The following is a 22,299-nucleotide window of genomic DNA, read 5'->3' on the forward strand; positions in this document are numbered from 1 at the left end:
CTGTGTACTCCTTAAAATCAGGAATTTTACTTTATTCAACATGGATATTCCTGTCTGTCCATTAGTTAGTATCTGTAGAATTGATTTTAGATCAATTTTCCTCCTTTTTATCTTGCTGTCATGTGTTCATCATGCTGTCAGGATAACTTGGGCCGATTAGATATAATAAAGTTTCTAAAAAATATCTGATTATTCTGCTTAAATATTGGTTGCCATTCCTAGAATCTGTTTTTATTTGTTTCTCTAATAATGCATAAGTAACCTTGATAAACTAAATGTTTCCATATTGTTCCAACTTTCTACTGACCACCTGCTTTTTTTTTTAATCTTTCCTTCAGTTTCCCTCTTGTTCACTATGTACCAGCCACACGAATGTTCTTTTATTCCCTAATACAACAGTATCTCTTTCTCAAAGCATTAGTGTGTAACATATTCAGCTCAAAAGTTTCTACATCTCTACAGGGCTACCTCCCTGTAGTATATCCAGTCTCATTAACTATCAAACTGTTTCGAATGCTGTTCTCCTTTATAACTCTGATTCTATTCTTAAAGTGTGTGTGTGTGTGTGTGTGTGTGTGTGTGTGTGTGTGTGTGTGTGTATTGGGGGGAGATCATTATTTGTTAGTATTTCATTGATTTGCTTACCCCTGCCCCATTTCTCACATTAGAAGTAATTTACATGAAGGCAGGGACAATGTCTGTTCTGTTGAGAAATGCACGACAACTATTCGAGTAATTATGTCATATACAGCATTAATATAATAAGCGAGGATTTTCAATGTGGTTTTCAGTTTATAAGGAGGAATATTTTGTCAAATTCAGTCAGTACCTTCAACAAACTTGAAATGTGATAGTAATTTGTTAGGCAAACTCTACTAGGTACAGCATGAAATAGACAAAATGAACCAATATTTAAATCATGCTTTTTCATTGCTCTTAGAATTGTGTGCAAAAGGTTTTTCTTCAGACTCTAAGCTTGAAGCAACATTGCTCTTATTAACTATTAACCAGCCAAACTGAAGTTCTTTCAGTGTCTCCAAAATTCCACTTCCTCAGAGAAGATGCACAAGGCCAAGTGGTTCCTCACAATTCCTTGTCTCTTTCTGAAACCCACTCAAAGTTTCCCAGTCAGTCTGTCCTATACCCTGTGTCCTTTATAGCCAAATTCCTATTGCCGCAGACCTTGCTTTTTCCCCACTCTTCCAGAACTCTTGTGATTTTCTTTAGACCGAACAAAAACACATGATTTACTCTGAGTTGCCTAATGTACTTTGTGGAATCTTTCTATGATGTGCAGTAGTTCTTAACAATAGAGTAACTGCCATTGCTTCAGAGACCAGAGAGATTTCAAAGACAAAGAAATGCTCCTGAATATGATGTGAAAGTGCCTCAAGGAGGGTTTAGAAGAGGAAGAGAAAGCTAAACACTGAAGCAATCAAGTTGCATTTCGTTTTACCCTTTTTAGAGTTTTCTGGGTCAATCAATGTCCGAATAATATGCCTTTTGTAATATAAATAGTATGTTTATACTAGTTGGACTTATTTAAAAAATTAAAAACAAACAAAAATTTTAAGGAATTAATCTTAAGGGAAAACAGAGTTTACAGTTTTTCCTTCCTTGCCAAACAAGAAACTTTTGTCTCCATGTATTGATTTTATGAACATCTAAGTTGTTTGACTCAGTTTGGTAAAACAACACTGAGTATAGTGTCTTTCCAAATCCATCAAGATGTACCTTAGGAATTGACAGTTAATACAGCTTACTATGCCTCTAGTATGACTTTATAAACACAATTCTGCTGTATTCATCTTCCAAAATTGGAAAATGAGAACTAGCTTTTTGCCATTGAAATTTTTCTAAAGTTTCTACAAGACGGTGCTCATATTACAGCTAAACATCAGCTGTGCAGCTCTCTCTTTCTTTTGCTATTAGTCCCTTAGGTACAACTTGCAATCAAAGGGAGGTCAACTGTATCCAAATAAAAATATGCCAGAATGTCTCTGGCATAAATCTCTCCCAACAGATTTCAGTAGTGTTACTTTAGGAGACGGGGGTAGTACTGTTTTGTCCAAGAACTAATTCATAATATGAAGTTCTGAGTTATCCTTACAGACACCTATAAAAACAAATGCAGATCTCCATGTTACTCAACAACTTGTTTTTCTTTTACTGTTTAGAAAGAACATGAACAATTGCAAAAATTAAACTTGAGAGCAGTATTTCCCAAAGTGGGTGTTACCACCCACTGGGAATGCTGGGATCATGGGGGTGGGGGGAGCTGTATCTTCAGGTACAACTGGGTTGGGCTTTCTGTCTCTTTGCTTAAAGAAGATAGATTTCCAGGGGGCATGATAAGTAATTTGCTTCTGATATGAAGACTGTAGGCCAAATAAATTTGGGGATCTCTGCTTTAGAGTAACCACATGGCTACTGTTATGAAAACTTCCCCATTTTGTTATAAACTATGAAGAGGATTAAAGTATTCAAATTCACAGTAACAGCCCAGAACCCAGTTCAACAGAAGGCCAATTCATTTCAGTTGAGGGCCAGTTCTTGACAAAACTGTTTAGTAGATGGAAAACATCTCTTTCTCCCCATTAGATGTCAGTTGTCTAAGCTTCTGAACTTGTTCAAAAATATTTTTTTATTTCCATTACATGAGTTATGATTTACTCGAGCGGGCCCAGCAACGTCTCCATTGTGAGACTTGTTGTTACTGTGTTTGGCATATCGAATACGTCACGAGGAGCTTGCCAGGCTCTAGCCATGCGGGCGAGATACTCTTATTACACTTATTAGGGATATTGATTTCTAAGTGTTCCAATACAGTAATTATTTCTTCTATTTTTTTCTTTCACAATTAATTTTTCAGGCTGGTGGTTTGACGCTTGTGGCCCATCCAATCTGAATGGAATGTTCTATACTGCCGGACAAAACCATGGAAAACTCAATGGAATAAAGTGGCATTACTTCAAAGGTCCCAGTTACTCCTTACGTTCCACCACCATGATGATTAGGCCTTTGGATTTTTGAAGGCAAAAACATCAGAGGCAATCATAAAACCAACAGAAATCTGGAGAGACTACAGATGACTAACTGCTTGCAAACCTCTCAAGCAAACAACATTGTCTCCCTTCCAGTAGCAAGCGGCAGTTATGTGAAATCATCAACCTTCCAGACTCTGGATTTGGGGCCTTTTGAATTTGCTCAAGTCTATCCTTGGAGTATCCTTATCTTCTGGGCAGAGGCCACGGAAAAGGCCACTGACTGTCAGGCTCTTAAAAGGGAAGAAATGCCTCAGTTTGCTGTGCTTCAAACTACTACTGGCTCCTATTCGGGAACTGTGGTGGCCAGAAAATAAAAATGGCTTTTTAAATGTAAAACTGAAGAAGTGGAGGGAAAAATTAATGGAATATACATGAAGAATAGAAACAGGCATACCATCACCCTCTAGGAAAGATGTTTTACACCTACAAAATGGCGTCATTCCTATGCAAACCTACTAACAATGACTTTATACTGGTGCACAATTTTAATAAAAGTTCAAAGAACGGTACTGCCCTCTGAGTTGGTTAATGGATTTCAAAAGCCTAATTCTTAAGTCATATTTACTAGTTGAGTTCAGTTAACCTCTCTTCAAATGTAAATTTTATTTTGGTAAACCACAATGATTTATAGTGCAGGAAGAATAACTGTGTGTGAGATAGATTCACACTTTTACTCTGAGTTTTTGATACAGTTTTGTGAAGAAAATAGACATAATCAAGTAATACATAGGATGTCTAAAAAAAATTATCCCATCCTTGTTCCACAGTTTTCACTTATTTTAAAAAATGACATATATATATATATATATATATATTTATGCCCTGAATAAAGTTTAAAGAATGTGAAATATATCAGGCTCTTATACATGCATTTAATACGTCCTTTGATATTATACATGAAAGCAGTATTTTAGAGTGTATTAAGCTGAAATAAAATCAAATAAACTGGAGCAGTTCATTTTACACTATCCTCTTGCATATATGTACATTTAAGTGTAACTACATTTTTTAATGTATCTAGATCTTTCACTTCTTTATCCTGCTATTTCATGCTAATTTAATTTTTGCTAATTAACTGAAACATGTTTTCCAGATCCACACTTTTCCAGTTTCTATAAAAGATATACTTTGAAGTCTATGACAAGTAAAAGAATATAAATACCATTGTACATAGCATATTTATATCCATGGTAAACTTAATAACTGTATCATCCTGAATATGCAACATGATGAAAATAAGCATATTTTCAAGGAAATCTACTAATGCTATTTCATGAGATACATTAATGCATACTTTTTTCCTTCATGGTCCTTTTTTAGGTATTTTATGCTAAAGTGTTGTGAGTGGACAAAATTAGCAAAACTCTGCATTATTTATAGAAAACCACAGATAATATGGAAATAAGTCACCTAAGAAAATTCCGACTACTAGCTGCTAGAATGATCATATTAAAAATTTTCCCATAGGAAAAAAAAAGAAAATATTCCTTTAGGAAAACCTATTTTAAGTACATTTTGGCAAATTTTAGCAATTATAAAGTTTTTTCAAGGATTATTTGCTGCTGCTAAGTATTCAGTGTTATAAAATGAACAGTTTTGATGAAAAAGAAGTTAATATGAGGAAGAAAATTAAAATCCATATTTGAGTGTCCTGGAAAAATTAAAATTTTAATTCAAAGTCAGAACATGATTTGAAACCTGGTGACCTATATATTCTGTTTTTGTGGCTTTCTTCCATCTAATAGACTAAAGCTGCTTACATTTTGAAGAAAATAACATTTTAAAGTTTACCATCAACTCCTCATATATATACATACATACAAGCAACCCCATTTTTGCCTCACAATGATATCGGAGAGCCCGGCAAGCTACCGAGAGTATTGGATATGCCAGACACAGTAACAACAAAAGTCTCCAATGGAGACGTTACTGGGCCCACTCGAGCAAATCGACGATCAACGGGAGGGCCTTTACCTTTAATGATATCTGCAGATACTCCACATTCTTCTATTCTTGATGTCATTTTTGTAGCACTGTTTAATATTTTCCTCAAAACACTCCTTGGTTGTTTTCATATGTGAATGAAAGTGCTTTGTTTTGTATTCCTAAGATATTTTTTACAAGTCTTTTGATAAATTGCATTATCTCCCTACTCTTATCACAATAATAAAATTAAGTCATGGGGGGGGGTGAAAAGAAAGCATGATATCTACAGTTTTGTTATCTGGATTTGAAAATAAAATATTGTTTTCAGTTATTTATAATAAAGCAGTATAAAATGTTCTCTGACTCTATTATGTGTATTGTGTGATGCCTACCTGTCTGTGGCCATTAAACTAGTATATTCTGTGCATTTTAGTCAGTTCAAGATAATGAGGTATTAGGACTTTATTGCCTTTAAATCAGATTTAATTTAAATATAATTCATGTGGTCTCTATGCAAAATTATCCACATCAATCATAGCTTTGATTCAAATAAAATTGAAAATAATGTTACTTGTACAGTTTCATCTTATTTTAAGTGGTTTACAAACTCTTTAATATCAAGGAAAAATGGAATCACTGAAAAAAAAACCTTTTTTTTTAGACCAAACAGGTGCTCTAAATCTTGAAATGCTTTGCATCCAGGAAGTGAGCAGAAAGCTTATCTTCATTAGAATGGCAGCTGAAAGCAGTAGTTCTGATTGCCAACACTGTTTTATTAAATGTTGGATTAGCATAGGACGACTGGCAATGATTTTAAGGACTCCAGATGTGGAGTAATGGATTTAAATATCTGAGTCAGGTATAAAAGGGAAAAAAGAACCAAAGAGCTGCTGCTCCCTCCTCATCCCTCCTCTTTTAACTGTTGATTCAGTTCTCTGAAGGCAACTTCTTACCTCTCCTATCAGTTGGTTTCCCATTGCTACCGCATGAATTCCGACTTTCATTAACCTCCGCCTCCATGAATCCAACAGTGCTGTTTTTCCAACTACTCTTTGTTCCTATTCACTTCACAATGACACAGCTTAAAATTTATTTTTTTATTATTTATTTATTTATTGCTTTTTGTGTCACACCTGGCGATGCACAGGGGTTACTCCTGGCTCTGCACTCAGGAATTACTCCTGGCGGTGCTCAGGGGACCATATGGGATGCTGGGAATCGAACCCGGATCGGCCGCATACAAGGCAAACATCCTACCTGCTGTGCTATCGCTCCAGCACCCAAATTTATTTTTTAAACAGGGGATTCTCCACATTACTAAGTCCCGGCATGTTTGGGGGCCACCATGCTTACACTCAGTACCTGCCAGAGCCTTGAGATGGAGGGATCAAACCTAGGGCCTTGTAGGTTTTCAGCCACTCAGGCCACACCTCCAAATCCCTATTAGTTTAATACAGACGTATTAGTATAGTTGTGTTCCTTTGCTCCAGATCCTTTAGTATTCCCTCATGGCTGCCTGAATTTGAAATAAGTGTCCAGTTAACCATGGTCCACTGAGTTTTTTTCTACCTGCCCAGTATTCCAAGTCAAAGGAAGCAGCCTCTAGGGTAGACCCAGCTGAGAATTGGTCTTTCCCTTGTCTTCCCACAATGTGGGAGAGTCTGTTTCGCCCTTCCCCAAAGGGCAGGTTTGAGACATATATTGGACTGCTAAGGAAGATCCTGTGTAGGCTCTTCAGCTTTTCAGCTGAGACTCAACTTATCCAGGCCCAAAATCAGATCAGCAGAATGTTCCAGCTAACATGTAATGATGGGAATAAGAGTGTGTTCTTTTATGCCATTATATTCTGGGATGTTTTGTTAGATGTAATAGACCAACTGTAATAGATCAGCTATAACTGATCTAGAAAGATCTTTCCTACTTAACCACCCCATGAGATTCTTGTGCATCTTGAGATTTCAGAACCACACTCCAAAGTGATGCTCTCTTCCTTAATGGCAGAAGTTGCTAAGCATGCCAGGACTTAGTACTGTGGAGAATCCCCTGTTTAAAAGATAAATTTTAAGCTGTGTCATTGTGAAGTGAACAGGAACAAGTTAAGAGACACTAACAGCCATCTATAGTGTCTCACCACGACATCTGTATCATATTTTCTCTCAGGCCCCCTCCTAATTGACCAACATGCTCTCGTACATATTCATACAGCTCCGAACATATTTTGCTTCAGCTCTGTCTTATCTTTCCTACTGTTTTGGAAAAGACTGTCTCAGTCATTTATCAGTTCTTGGGGATGCCTAGCAAATTTTTGTTATTTTTAATGGAATTAAATTTCTAAATGATTAAAAAATCCTTTCATACATTTTAAATTAAATGTGTATTGTATTGTCTGACATCTCAGCCATGTATTTTCAGGTTTTAAACTTAGCACATTCACTTTCAGAAAAAAAATCCAAAATTATCATAGATTATCTCAGAAATTCACTTCATTTACCAATTTTGTAGGAACATAGATATTGTTTAAATTAAGGCTAGTCTCTAAACATCTCTCAGTCTTAAAATCTTGTAAAGATATTGAACACATGAATAAAGAGTGCCCATTTTTCTTACACATTTACAACTTTTATTATCTTAATGTCTGATAATAATTTTTGAATCAAGATATCTTTTGTTGAAGCTTGCCTTTGGATTTAAGTTTCAACTGCAGAATTTTTCCCCCTGACAATTTAGCTCTTTTATATGCCTTATTAAATTCTAGGTCAACATTTCAATGTTTTTTCATGATTTTGTGTGACCGTTCTTTACTGATTACTATGCATCAGCTATTGAGGTTGTGATTGAGAACATAAATAATTTCTAGAAAAAACTGACCTGACATTAAACAAGTCATTACATCTCTGGTATTCTTTCATAAAAGTAAGCAATATATTCATCCCCAAAGTAACAAGTAACACTTAAGGTTTATAGCTCTCAGTATAAACTTTTTTTTTTACTTATTTTTTTCTTTTTTTGGTCCCACCCAGTGATACTCAGGGGTTATTCTGGTTCTTCACTCAGGAATTACTCCTGGCATTGCTTTATGGACCATATGGAATGCCAGGGATCGAACCTGGGTTGGCCATGTACAAGGCAAGCACGCCCTGCCCGCTGTACTATCTCTCTGGCCCTGGACTTTTGACTTTTAACCCAGGACAAATAACCTCAAAATATTACATAATAATTCAGCCAGGCTGTGGGACAGGTGATACCCCTCCCCACCCCAAGGGCCCAGTCCCAGCAGCTGACCTCCACTACCCAACCACCGCCATGCTCCAGGCCACTTTCTGGACCACACGGCTGCAAAGTGGCTGAGCAACACTTTATAAGATACTTCCTACCTATTTTCCACAATTACTACACCATATCTGATGGGGTTCAGACAGTAGGCAACAAATCATAGAGAAAAATATACAAATATATGCCTCTTGGAAAGCCCAGCAAGCTACCAAGAGTATCCCGCCCGCACAGGCAGAGCCTGGCAAACTCCCCATGGCATTTTCAATATGCCAAATACAGTAACAACAACAGGTCTTATTCCCCTCACCCTGAAAGAGCCTCCAATTATTGGTAAAAGACGAGTAAGAAGAGGCTGGGGGGGAATAGAGATGTTACTGGTGCCCTCAAGTAATTTGACGATGAACAGGATGATAGTGCTAACAGTGATGCAGTGAATTCTTATCAATATGTAAGAGAATAATATATTGTTTTTGGTGAAGAACAGCTCCTACTGTCTTATAGATACAAGCTGCTCCTTCACCCATTGTCAGAGCACTCTGCCATCTGTTCTTCATCTATTTTTTCTTGGCTTTCGGGGTGGGGTGGGGGGAGCCATGTACATATTATCCTGGTGGGAGCCAGTGGATCTTCTTCTTGTATATGATGAAAGGAACCAAAATCAACTGAAACATTGTTAGTTCAAATATTTTCTTCTGGATTTTTGGGTCAAATACATTTTGCTTCAGCATGGTCCACTGAGTTTTTTTCTACCTGCCCAGTATTCCAAGGAATTTTAAGGAAAATCTTCTAAGAAGGGAATACTTTGTGCAGTTCAGCACAATATCTGGACATCAAAAAAAGAGATACAAAGAAAAGAGAGCTAACAAAAAATTATAAATTCCCTAAATTCACTTGACTATTTCTATTAGGAGAAAGGTAAACCATGATACTCATAACACAATATTGTATTATAGCTGTAATAATTCCATTTGGAAAATATATGTATAATGACAGCATGAATTATTTTTAACAAAGAGCTAACTACTAGTCTTTAGATGAAATATTGGAAGCCTATGAAGGATACAGATCATTAATGTCTGTGAAAAAACAATTCATGAGAAAACAGTCTAGTAGACTATGAAGAACAGTAAGAGCATTTGTTAATAAAATAAATATGCTTAAGTTGGAGGAGAATACTGACATGTGACTGGTTAAATCTGATGGTTTAATTATGTGAAGCTGTGTATAATAATGTATATTTAAAAAGACAAAATGTTCTACTTCATGTGTAAGAAGTACATCTTGTATATACATGTATTTAAAATTAAATGTGTAAACCTTCTTCAAGGTGCATTATACTTTTCATAGGAAATGTCATATGGCTTTCACTTTGAAAATTTATTAGGAGCTTACAGAGAACAAGCAGGAGAGCTTCCAAGGTATAAAGATGCCAGGAAGTGTGGACTTACAGGGAAGTCCATATTACTCGAAATATTGGGACTATAAAGTTTATTTGAGGGAGGGGCAACAGACAGTGAGACTGGAGATGGGGTCAGATAGTGAAGGATTTTATGTCATGTTCTCAAACTTAGGATTTGTTTTCTTTTAAAGGGAGACAGTGAAGAACTTTGCAAGCTATAGGAGGCTATACTTGCAGTAATTTGTTCATGAATTAGAAGGAAAGGTTGGGGTTAGTGAGGGCATAATAAATTAAGCCCATTAGAAAGAGATCTAATCTGTACAGAAATATAGTAGGACTTCTAGAGCAGTTGATTTTTAAGAAATAATGAGGAAAAGAAAGAAGCTGATGCTTAGGTGGAAAGCAGGGGTGGGGGGAGGTATTCCAGATTTTTGTTTATATTAAATTGGAGGGAAGTTCATCAGATTCTGTTCCATCTAATTAACCAAGACAAATGTCCAAATCAGGGAGTATATAGAGTTGGAAAAGTGGCTAATGAGTTAGGTTTTACGTGCTAACAATTAAAGTTTTGGCCACTGAATATATGAATATGAGCTTAAGCAGGACTTATGTGGAAGGTTTAGTACAATAGTGTAAGCAAAAATTAAAATTACTAGGCAACAGACAAAGTGCAAGAGACTAGAGTGAAGTATATCTTAGTGGAGCCCAGTGGAAAATACCAATTTTATAGAGCAAACAAAAGGAGATGAGAATTTATGAGTCAAGACAAGAGGAAAAACAAGAAGGAATGAAATTATAAAGTCAGGTGAGTGAATTATAATTATACTTAGGATGTCTTAACTTACTAGAGAAGGCAGGAAGGGATTACAAAGTGACCATTAGAATTAACATTCAAGGACAAACTGATTAATTTTTATGAGTAGGCATTAGAACAAGAAGTCAAAGACGGGGAATAAATGAAAGGACAAGAAGAATTAAAGTTTAAACTCTTGCCATTTCAAATGACATTTGCACTAGCATTGTAAACAAGAAGACTTGCCAGAAATACAAAGTCCCCCATTCTATTGGATTGAATCTTTTTCTACAAAGACTCATTAGGATGTATAAATTTGAGATACTTTGATTTACAGTTCAAGATTGGGCTGAGAAATAGTATAGCAGAGGTTCTTGCCTTGCAAGCAGTCAACCCAGGTTTATTCTGGCACCACCTTTTGTCTCCTGAGTCCCAGGAAGAGTGATCCCTGAGTTTGGAGCTAGGGGTAATTCTGAACAAGCCACACCCCATTCACCCATTCATCCACACCTTGCCCACATGCGAAAGGAGATAACAAAGAATCAAAGAAGATAGCAAAGAAAACTAGAGGGACAGCAACATGATAGGATGTTTATTTGGAGGAGAGGTATATGGATGTACTGACAGGCTAAGGAAGTAAGCACTTTAAAATTGGAATAGCTTGCAGTATATTATGTAAATTTTAGGTGGGTACATGGTTTAAAATCAATATGTATACCTTACACATTAGAAAAACCAAGGATGGAAGAATGGAAGGTCCTGAATGGAGCAAAGATTTTGCAAATGTGGAATGAATTAAAGGAAGAGGGAGGGAGAGGAGACTTCGTTTGAATAGAAAAAAATACCTCTTTATCTCTAAGAGATGAGGCAAAGAGTGAGTGAAATGCCATAGGAAGAGCAGTCAACTGTGTCTATTTTGTAGAGGAAATGAAAGGGAAGGAAACTTGGTGAGCACCCAGGCAGTTCAATGATGTAGTGTTTGAAATAAGTTTGGATTATTCACTGAAAGCACTGGAAGAACTATCAAGAGGAGATATATTTTTACAAAGTGCTAGTAAAGGTTTCCCTGAGGGCTGGAGAGATAGTGTATCACATAAGACACTTGTCTTGCACACAGCTGTTCTGGGCTTGAGCTTCGGCTTCAGTTTGATCCCCCAAACTCCACCAGAAGTGATCCCTGAGCACAAAGACAGGAGTGATCCTTGAGCACAGAGCTAGGTGTGATGCCTGATCGCAGAGCCAGGAGTTATTCCTGAGCATAGAGCCAGGAGTAAACCCTAAACACAGCCAGTTGTTGCCCCCCAAAACATAAATCAGAAAAAAAATTGACTTAAAATTAGAAATCATGAATGTAAATAGAATAATCAACTTTTCTAATGACTATCATTTGTGTAACATTACAGAATTGAGTTATATAGTTTTAAAGATGCACACTGTCACACTTGACAATATCCAGTGGATTGTTTCAATAGATAGTGTTTGTGAACATTCATACCCAGAACAAAATGGCCTCGTAAAACTCCCCTCAACTCAATTTTTACCCTAGAGGGCTCCTATATGGCATTTTCTTTCTGCTCAAATGATTTTCAGAATGACCTGCATTTGAGTTAGCTCTTGACATTCATGATAACATTTGGGTGGGAGGCAGAGGTTGAAATTTCTGGTTGAAATTAGTTTTTGTTTTGCTAGAGTCTAACATTGCTACTAGAACATTATTGAATTCAGTTAACTATGAAAGGATTTGTACTGTTCTCTTTTTGTTCCTGGCTGAAAACTCCTCAACTTCTTAATTTTGTTCTTTATTTCACTTTCTATTTCCAGGACCCAGAATACTACTGAGACAGCTTATGTGGTATATAAAAGTTGGTTGGTCAAGTGACAGGATGAATGAACAAATGACACATAAATAAAGAAGAACTTAAATGATCCACAAGAGTTTATGTTTAAAGAAAAAAATCTTTCTGGACCTTAGAGATAGTACAGTGGGTAAGGCTCTTATCTAGCATGCAGCCAAACCAGTTTGATCCCCAGTATCCCATATGGATCCCTGAGCACTGCTAGAGGTGGTCCCAAAACCAAACATAAAAATAAATTTTAGACAGAAGAAAGCCTGACTTTTTTATCAATTAAAAATTTAGAACTTCCCTTCTAAACATCAAGGAGTTCATGTATAAAGAGCACCAGATTATTTATATGTTAATGAAAATTACTTGAATGTCATTTACACAATAGTAAAATTTGTTGGTAAAAGTAATAAGAATAAAAGAAAAGAAAGCATTGTATCTGGGTCTGTGGACTATGTCTTATGTGCCTTATGTATTCATATCCAAACTACTGGTAGGCAGAGCAAACCTGCTCCTCCCTCAGAAATCAGCACTTCAAACCTGAACTCATCCAAGGATGGAAGACCCAGAGATCAGAAGGATCAAATTTCCAGGGACAGTGGAGCAAGAAGACATTGGAATTTTTGTGGTCATATAAAAAGACAAAACCTGCTACTTCTTTCTTGGATGATGGCTTCAATATCTTTGCTCTATTCAAACCGTCTCAAAGGAAAGAATGCCTAATTTGTAGTAAGAAATCTGTTCAAGTTTGCCGATTATCTCTAAGCCTCAAGAGCCTAAGAAGTCCAACAACAAACACTCTTGGTGCCTCTCAGCATTGACGTCTGAAGAGGAAAGGCTGGTCACTGGGAGAGCAGCCATGTCTAGGCTTTGTGGTGGTCAGTGTTTTCTGCTCAGGAGAGTATCCTCTCAGCTCCTGCTCAGAGGAGCTTAGAAGTGCTAGAGAATGTGTGTTTTAAGAAGCAGACTTAGATGATAAACTGTGGTAGATAAACACCTCAGCTTCTTTTCCCCTCCAATTGGTACCTCGGGGGTGTCTCTCAGATTTCCCAGCAGAAATGAGCTCCAGTTGCTCACAATTCCAACTAGCTTGATAACACAGTATTTGCTGTCTTCTTCTCTTACATGTCTTATCACTAGTTCTCTACCAGTGTTTCCTGGAATCACCACTTAAATAAACTATTTGCCCTTAAATCGTTTCCTCATGCTCTACTTCTAGCCCAATCCAAACCAAGAGAAATCATGCATCAAGGTGCATTCTTGAGAAACAGAGAGATGCCTCCAGTAAAATAAAAGGCCAGATAAGGGAGAACAGTCACAGGACAGCCACCCTGGGAACAGATGGAGCTGCTGGTCTCTCGGAACAGTCATCGAAGTACCAGCTGGTAATTGGATTTTATTTCTCTCGCTGTTATGACTCTCTAGGTAAAGTTTTATCAGATGTGCCCAGATAAAATCAAGCAGGCTGTGGATGATTGAAAAAAGGATCTGGGCCCACTCTGCAAAAAAACAAAGATGGTAAAGGCAAGCAATCCAGAGCCATTTGACGATGATCAGACATTCTCCAAAGGGGGAGGTGAAGCTAGAGGACTGTGATTTCGGACAACCAAGTTGCATGAGTTCTTCTTTTGATGTTTCTACAGCCTAAGGTTGGAATCCCTCCTACAAAGAGAGTTATCAAATAGCGTTAGATTACCCCACTTCAAATGCACCCTCTATATTGAAGTTGCCTTGGTTGAGTGTCAGTAGTGGCTCAATTCTTGAACTTCCCTCTACTGCTTCAGTTTAGGGGACCTTCTACTGCATGTTCCCACCTCGCAGTTACCTTTCGACTACCCCAACCTGATTTCCCCCAACCTTTATGATTATGTAGCCTCCCTGGTCTAGTCCTATAAACCATCTAACTCAGCCTTTCATGTTCTTAAAAGCAATTAAATGAAAACTCAAGCTGGGTTTCAGTATTACTAGTTCAGTGGAGGAACATGCATTTGATGTTAAATACTTCAGTATGTTTTACTGTTTTCCAACATTAAAATCTTTTTGTTTAGCTCCAAGAAACATTTAATCAAAATATTTATTTCAAACTGTCATGTCCTTTTGTACTATTGCACTGAGCTTTCAGCCCAGTGCCTCATAAGACTGAAATCAAGGCTTCAGTAGGAAGCATACTCATTTGGTGCTAGGATCCTCTTCCAAGCTATTGTTGGCAGAAATAAGTTTTTAAGATTAGAGAACTGAACTTTCCCTTTCTTGCTGGATGTGAGCTGTGGGCCATACCAAGCTCACAGCAGCCCTCACAGATCATATACTGGCATGACTTCATCAGAGAGCCCTGGAAGGCTGGGTGAAGTGATTAGAGATGGGTACAAACTCACCACCTTCACCATTCTGGACCTTCTACGAGACAAGTACAAGAAAGGCAGGAAATCTTGGAGAGTGGGGATGGGTGGGGAAGGAGGGTGTTCATCAAATTCTTCCTGCTATTGATAATAAACCAAGAGTGAAAATGTGCTCTTCTGTGGAAGAAAGGGATCTAGTGAAATGTTGTTTGAGATCCGCTTCCATAACTGCTGACATGCTGACTCACTCACTGTCCCTGCTCCACTGATTCCAGTCTAAACCTCCCAGGAGTTGCTCACCAAGAAGTTGAAATGTCTAGAATCACCAGTCTCCACACCTGAAAACTCTGGAGTGCCCTCAGGAGGCAGGTGATGTAGTACCTGCCCAGACAAAGCTTAGGTGGGTACACCCACACCCCTTCTGCAGCCACACAAAGGGCTCAACTCCAGCACTTCACAAACACTCTCTGTGAAGTTGCCAAACTGCAAATAATTTCAGGTACATGGGGCCTAGTCTGAGAACTCTGGTGTTTCTCGGAGTCAGGGTGTGAAGCCTTCCCGCAACCTCTCTTACTTCCGGAATTCCCTGAAGCCACCACCAGGTCAACTCATTGGCCCAGACCCTAGATCTTGTAGTCTCTGGGACACTTCCTAATTCCTCAATACTGAAATTCCAGTAGGAGCACACCAGATTTGATGGGAAAGTAATATAGAAGCTGACTAAACTCACCAAACCAAAACAGTAACACCAGTAGCTCAACTAGCAACAGCTTACTAAATTCTTCGACAAGGATTTAACAATCCTGCAATAAAATAAAACAATTGTCACATAAATTGGTTTTGTATACTTGGTTTTTAATAGTGGAACCTTTTCTAATCTAATCAATTTTCATTCTATAATTGTAACAATAGTTGTGGATTTTTTCTACATTTTTAAGTTAAGTATTATTTGATTAAGGTAAATGGATGATATATAGTTAAATAGATAATATATATAGAAAGCAGATATTTATATTCTAGACCTGTGACCTAGAAAATTCTCATAACCTTTCTGAAATTGTCTCAAAAATTATCAAGCATTGCTAATAAAAACAAGCTGAGGCTGGAGCAATTTCACAGTGGGTGGGGCAACAGCTTTGCATGTGGCCAACCTGAGTTTGATTCCTGGCACCCATAGGGTCCTCCTCCAAGGACTGCCAGGAGTGACCCTGAGTGTAGAGCCAAGAAAAAGACCTGCACACCACTAGCTGTGTCCCAGAAACAAAAACTAACAGACAAAAAAGCTTTATCTGCTTTTTAAAAAATCTCTTTCTAGTATCACTATTATACTCAAATGAGGTAAAGTATTGTGGGTATAAATCTCAATTTCACAAGTCCAGTCAAGCAAGCAATATAGAGTGATACAGCACATTATATGTTTCAAATCAACTTAATTTTATCTTCAAAAGTTTCTAAAGTCAGCCAGAAAATCAATTCATTTTCCAGGCTTTCCTATCTCAGCATCATGTCAAGATTCTAGAGTCACATGGAGAATCAGCGTCTGGCAGAACTCACACTCTAGTCATGACCCCTACATTGACCCTGGACATACCCCTGTCCCCATCCCTATCGCAGCCTTGGGTGTGCCCTGACAAGTCTGCACATATTGAGTCTGGGCACCACAGGGCCTCTCCTCAAACCTGCTCCTGCCCATAGTATGTGCCTTAAGTCCAGGGCAGTACCTCCAATTTCCAATCTAAGAAACAGGTCTATTTGGAATCACCAGTAAATTGCTTTTCAGGAAACATAACATGATCTCAGTGACCATAAGGTTGTGGATACAGTATCTAATAAAAGGGAAAAAGTCTTGAAATTAGTTTTTACTTTTTACAAAAATATGCCCCATTACAGTGGAGCAAATCACTCTTGCCTGGGAAAAACACAAATGATTGATACAGGAATAAAACATCAAACTGATAACTCAAAGCATTGTTAGACCAGTTTTAATATTGCATAACAAACTTTTGTGGGAGAGTGTGGACGCATGCTTTGCCTATTACAGACTCTTCACCGACTAGTCTTCATCCCCATGATGAGTCCATTGCAGATAAAGCAAGATTCTGTTAGGAATAAAGATATCTGAAATCATCTTATAGCTTTCAATTTGGTAAACTATCAAGGGTGACCTCCCTGATATTCATATGACCATCAAACTTAGTCTCCTAATACATGTCAGTTGTGGATTAGGCCTATCAATAAACCTGGATTTTAAACATGATTGTTGAATTTGAACCAAATGTCCCCCATGAGTAAAGTCTTTGACCTGCTTCATATTGTATTTCACTATCACGATCACGACCATCCTGTTATTCGTCGGTTGCCTCGAGCAGGCCCCTGTAACGTCTCCTTCATCCTAGCCCTGAGATTTTTTAAAAAGTGCCATATTCAAGGCTCTTTCAGAGTTAGGAGAATGAAACCCATCATTGTTACTGGTATTTGGCATATTGGGTACGCCACTGGGAGTTTGCCAGACTCCGCCGTGTGGGCAGGTTACATTTGGTAGCCTGCCAGTTTGTCCAAAGTAGGAATGAGATATTAAGATGTCACGCGGCCACGAATGCAGCCGCACGGTTCCAGGAGCTGGGTTTTATAGTCTCTGAGTCTTGGCCATTGATGGGATTACACGGCGCCAGGGTGCCAGTTGGTGGGTGTGACCCCCGCCTACTGGAATTTGGAGGATTTGGGTGGAGGATGCTCAGCCCCTATCTGAGTAGGCTTGGAGATCTCAGCCCCGGGACCCACTTGCCTTTGTTCCTCTGCCACTACCTTCATGTGTGCAGAGAGTGGTCTCAGCATGGTGGTGGCTGGTTCTGGAGGTCTTCAGCTGCTGGAGCCCTGGTCGGGGCAGGGAGGGAAACTCAACCCGCTCTCATCCAAGGGGCCCCGGCGGGGACAGCCAGGCACGGGGGCAGGAGGCTCTGTGCTGTTCTCTTCCAGGAGCTGGGTTTTATAGTCTCTGACTGGCGCCGTGTAATCCCATCAACAACCAAGACTAAGAGACTATATTGTATTTAGTCTTTACTTTAAGGTACCAGCTGCCACTGCTTAAGATTCAGATTATACCCTTCTGCACACAGTCGAGATACTGTTTCTTAGAGGGTAGATCCTTGAATTCCTTAGGAAATTTGATGAGCCAATTTGATGAGTCCTCTCCATTCCTTAACACTGTATTTCTGATCTCTACTCATCAGCTTGGAGTATTTGCAGGCTGGTAACAATTATGCAGATGTCTGTGATGAATAGGTGATATATCATTATTACTGTGGTGAGAGTAGTTACGGTTGACCTAAATGCCAGCACTGGGGTCCACAGTGGTAGTGCAACACTTGCCTCATATGCAGTCAATCCATGTTCAATCCCCAGCACTGGAAAAGGTTCCTTGATCCCTGGCAGGATTGATTCCTGAGCACAGAACTAAGAGTAAGTGCTGGCATGTGCAGCAGTGACCCCAAATCCAAATATAGACAAAAACTAAGAACATATCTGAGGTCACAGTTCAGGAATATTTTTGTCCTTTAATTTTATTGTTTTATGTATAATGTGGGCTGGAGCGATAGCACAGTGGGCAGTGCATTTGCTGTGCACGTGGTCGACCCAAGTTTGATTCCTCCCCCCTTCTTGGAGAGCCCAGCAAGCTACCAAGATGCACAGCAAAGCCTGGGAAGTTCCCCATGGCGTATTCATTATGCCAAAAACAGTAACAACAAATCTCACAATGCAGACATTACTGGTGCAAACAAATCGATGAACAATGGTAGGACAGTGTTACACGGCAAAAGTGTGTATAATGTGCATGTCTTTAATCCATTTTGAGTTAATTTTGATGGATGGTATTAAATAGTCATCCAGTTTTTTTCTTCTTTGAATGTGGCTGCCCAGTTTTCTCTTTCTGTTGAAGAGACTTTCCTTTCTTCCTTGGATGGTAATAGGTTAATAATGCATATATGTACATGTAGGATAACATTGGTTTATCCTTTCCATCTTGCCACGGGGAGCTTAGGTTTATTGAGTTACTCCCATCATCATACTCCCATTTCTTTGTGTTTATTTGTGAGCGGTGAGCTATGTGTTACCCTGGAATCAAAATAGGCCTGGAGAAAGTGACATAATGCTTAACTATAAGTTAAGAGCTTGGTCATGGACAAATTATGTCATGATCCAAAAAGCAATAACTAGATTTGGACCCTGCTAGGGTTAGGAATGATTAATCTGGCCTGAGCACTATAGTCTGAGTCTGTGCAGATGAACCACCTTACAAGCCTCAATGTATCTCTTACTGTGTCCATACAAAATAACTAATAGTAAGAAGTAGAATTAAAGTGTTAATTAAGATCTTAATTAAGTTATTGGACTAAGGAGAAGATAAACACTCCTAAGTGGTGTTTCCGCTGCCCTTGAGTCTTATGGACAGTCAGAAAGAGCTTTCTTATGTTGATTTTGCTACCAGACTGGCTATAGTCTGCCCAGAGTGCTGAGGGGGTGGAGAGAGAGAGAGACAGAGAGACAACTGGGGAAAGACTAGAGAGACGGGGACAGACAAGAGAGTTGGAGAGTTGGAGGAGAGACGAGAGAGAGCGGCAATAAGATGGAGTGTGGAGAGACTAGCAAGGTGGACAGAGGGAGAAGAATATAGAAGAACACAGGAGCAGAAGCGTGGAGAGAGAGAGAGCCCAGACTGCGAGATGGAGGGTGGAGAGATAAGCCGTAGAGACAAGAGGAGACAGGAATGAGGGGCAGTGTGAGACTAGAATGAGGGGCTCAAAGAGACTGAAACAGGTGCGTGAGGAGAATGGAATAAACGGCAACTGATCAATCAACCAGCTTGGCCCTCATTTCCTTCTTCATCTGTCCCATGACCCCATCTTGGGTGGGGGAGCGGCCCAAGAACCCCCAAACCCATGCAGGGAGGGGGAAAGCCGCCAGGGCCTTCCTTGGCCGCCCTGGGAGATTATATGTGTATGGATTTATTTCTCAGCTCTACTCTATTCCATGAGTCAAGCTAGTGTTGTGCTAATAGCATACTATGATAATTTTTATTATTTTGCAACGTAGATTGATGTCAGGAAATGCCATGCCCTCATTTTTTTCTTTTTCTTTTTTTTCTCTTTCTCAGAACGGCTATGGTTATTTGGGGTCCTCTATACTTCCAGATAAATTTAGAGTTTTTTCAATTCATTTTCTTATCACTGTATCACTGTCATCCTGTTGTTCATCGATTTCCTCGAGCAGGCACCAGTTATGTCTCCTTCATCCTAGCCCTAAGATTTTAGAAAGTGCTACATTTGAGGCTCTTTCAGGGTCAGGAGAATGTGACCCATCATTGTTACTGGTTTTTAGCATATTGAATACTCCACGGGGAGTTTGCCAGACTCTTCCGTGCAGGTAGGACACTTTCGGTAGCTGCCAGGTTCTCCAGAATAAGAACTAGATAATAAGATGTTGCATGGCCACAAATGCGACCTACACTTGCGGGAGCTGGGTTTTATAGTCTCTGGGCCTTGGTCGTTGATGGGATTACACAGTGCCGTGGGGGGCAGGTGGTGGGTGTAACTCCTACATTCTGGAAGATGGGGGATCTGGGTGGAGGAGCCCAATCCCAATCCGAGCAGGCTTGGAGATCTACGCCCCAGGTCCCGCACACCTGGGTTCCTCTGCCGGTTCCTTCATGTGTGAGGCTCGTCTGAACGTGTGGAAAGTGCTCTTAAGCATGGTTGTAACTGGAACCCGAGGTCTTCAGCTGTTGGGGCTCTGCTTGGGGCAGGGAGGGATACTCAACCTGCCCTCCTCCAAGGGCCCCCAGCATCTTAAGTATTTTTGATAAGAAGTGTACTTCAGGTAGCTTTAAGATTATTGGGGCCAGAGTGATAATACAGTATGTAGGGTGTTTGCCTTGCACATGGCTGACCCAGATTCAATTTCCAGCATCCCATATGGTCCCCTGAGCATGCCAGAAGTAATTCCTGTCCACAGAGGCAAGAGAAACCTATGACTATCGCCAGGTGTGGCCTCTTCAGTCCCATCCCACAGAATTACTATTTGAATAATGTTTAATTTATAAACATTGGGGTAGTTTTCTCTTTCTTTGGGTCTCTTTTTCTCTTAACAATGTCCTTAGAATTATTCAATGAAGAAGCATTTCACCTCCTTTGTTAGTCTGCACAAAGGTATTTTATCTTTTTTGATACAGTTGTAATAAAGATCATTGCTTAATTTCCCTTTCCACTAACTCATCAATTACATCATTTATGTCTACAAATGTAAAACATTTGATTATGTATCCTGACAAGGAACAGTACTCATTAATTATTTATAGTAAAGATTTTGAATTAGTCTTTAGGATTATCTATGTATATTATTATGTGATTTCCAAATAAAGTTTTACTTATTTACTAATTTTCATTACTATAATATCCCTTTATTGACTAAATGCTGAGGCTAGGACTTCAAAAATTATGCTGAATATTGTCTAGGATAGAATACTTTTAAGTAAAATATATAGATCAGTTTTAAATCAAATAACACTTTTATTTAAAAGTCCTTCTAAAATGTTTTGTCTCTTCAATTGAACATGTTTAAAAATAAACAAAATATTTCCAATCTCCATAGCAAAAAACGCTTTAAAGACTTTTAAATACCTTGTTTATCTCAAATAACTTAGATGTTCTGCTTTTATATAAAAAGTACTCTATGAGTTTATGAGCCTAAGCATTATTAAAGCTATGTTCCTTTTTTCCTAAATTGCTTACCTATGAAGGATTCAGGAAATGATGTTCCTTCTCAAAATTTCTCTGGAATCCTTTTGAAAATGTCCAGTAAAAAGCAGCTGCTTCATCAGTGGTTACACTTCACAGTTATTTCCATAAAACATTGTTTTTATTAGTGAAATAAATTTCTGCTGAGAATGCATCCTCTCTGTTCCATCTTTCCTTTGGTGGTTTGTAAAAATAAGTAGTTCTTTCTGTGTTCATTGTTGAAACAGAACAGAGAAAAATGCCATCAGCTGAGACGTGTTAGTAACTTTGCGTCTTCCTCCAGCTGCATTGCAAAATTTCCACTTTGGGTGGCTTCTTTCTAATATTTTGTCTAGAGTGGATCAACCTTGCAAATATTTTGGTGATTTTATGACCAGAAAAATGCATCTAAATATGTAATTGTATTATTATATTTTTCTGTATATTATTCTTGACATTTCTATTATTGCAAGAAGAATGAAATTATCCCTAACACTATTTGCTTTGCTTTATATCATTGAGTAATAAACTTTAAAAAAGTCTTAAAAATGTCTTAAAAAAGAAAGGTACGCATATAGTATACATACATTGTTTTAGTTTTAGGAACTATTTCCCTCAAAATTCCTTAATGAGAAATATTGAATGTGAGATATCAAAGTACTAGGTTTCATGTATACAATTATTTATAGATAATTGTATATTATGCATACAATTTTACATTGTATGCATAATATCGCTATTTCTCATATATTGTATATTATGTATACGTTGAATATCTTTCTTTAACATTGAATTTTTTTGATTTTATATTTTACTGTTATTTTAAATTGTAAAGAAAAAGTTTTAATTTTTATATTTTTCTTTAGTCAATATTTATTCAAGTGCACATACACACTTAGAATTGAAAA

General features: G+C 38.3%; 1 protein-coding gene across 2 annotated transcripts in view; it reads left to right on the forward strand.

Moving 5' to 3' along the window:
* Window positions 1-4,359, forward strand: part of ANGPT1 (angiopoietin 1) — a 274,095-nt gene extending 269,736 nt beyond the window's left edge. For both annotated transcript variants that reach the window (XM_056109883.1, XM_056109891.1), the window contains exon 9: window positions 2,873-4,359. In XM_056109883.1, coding sequence (XP_055965858.1) covers window positions 2,873-3,033 — 161 coding nt within the window. In that variant the 3' untranslated portion in view covers window positions 3,034-4,359. The remainder of the gene's footprint in view (window positions 1-2,872) is intronic.
* Window positions 4,360-22,299: the final 17,940 nt, after the last annotated feature.

Source organism: Sorex fumeus, unplaced genomic scaffold (genome assembly GCF_029834395.1).
Source record: "Sorex fumeus unplaced genomic scaffold, SorFum_2.1 ptg000002l, whole genome shotgun sequence".
NCBI lineage: Eukaryota > Metazoa > Chordata > Mammalia > Eulipotyphla > Soricidae > Sorex > Sorex fumeus.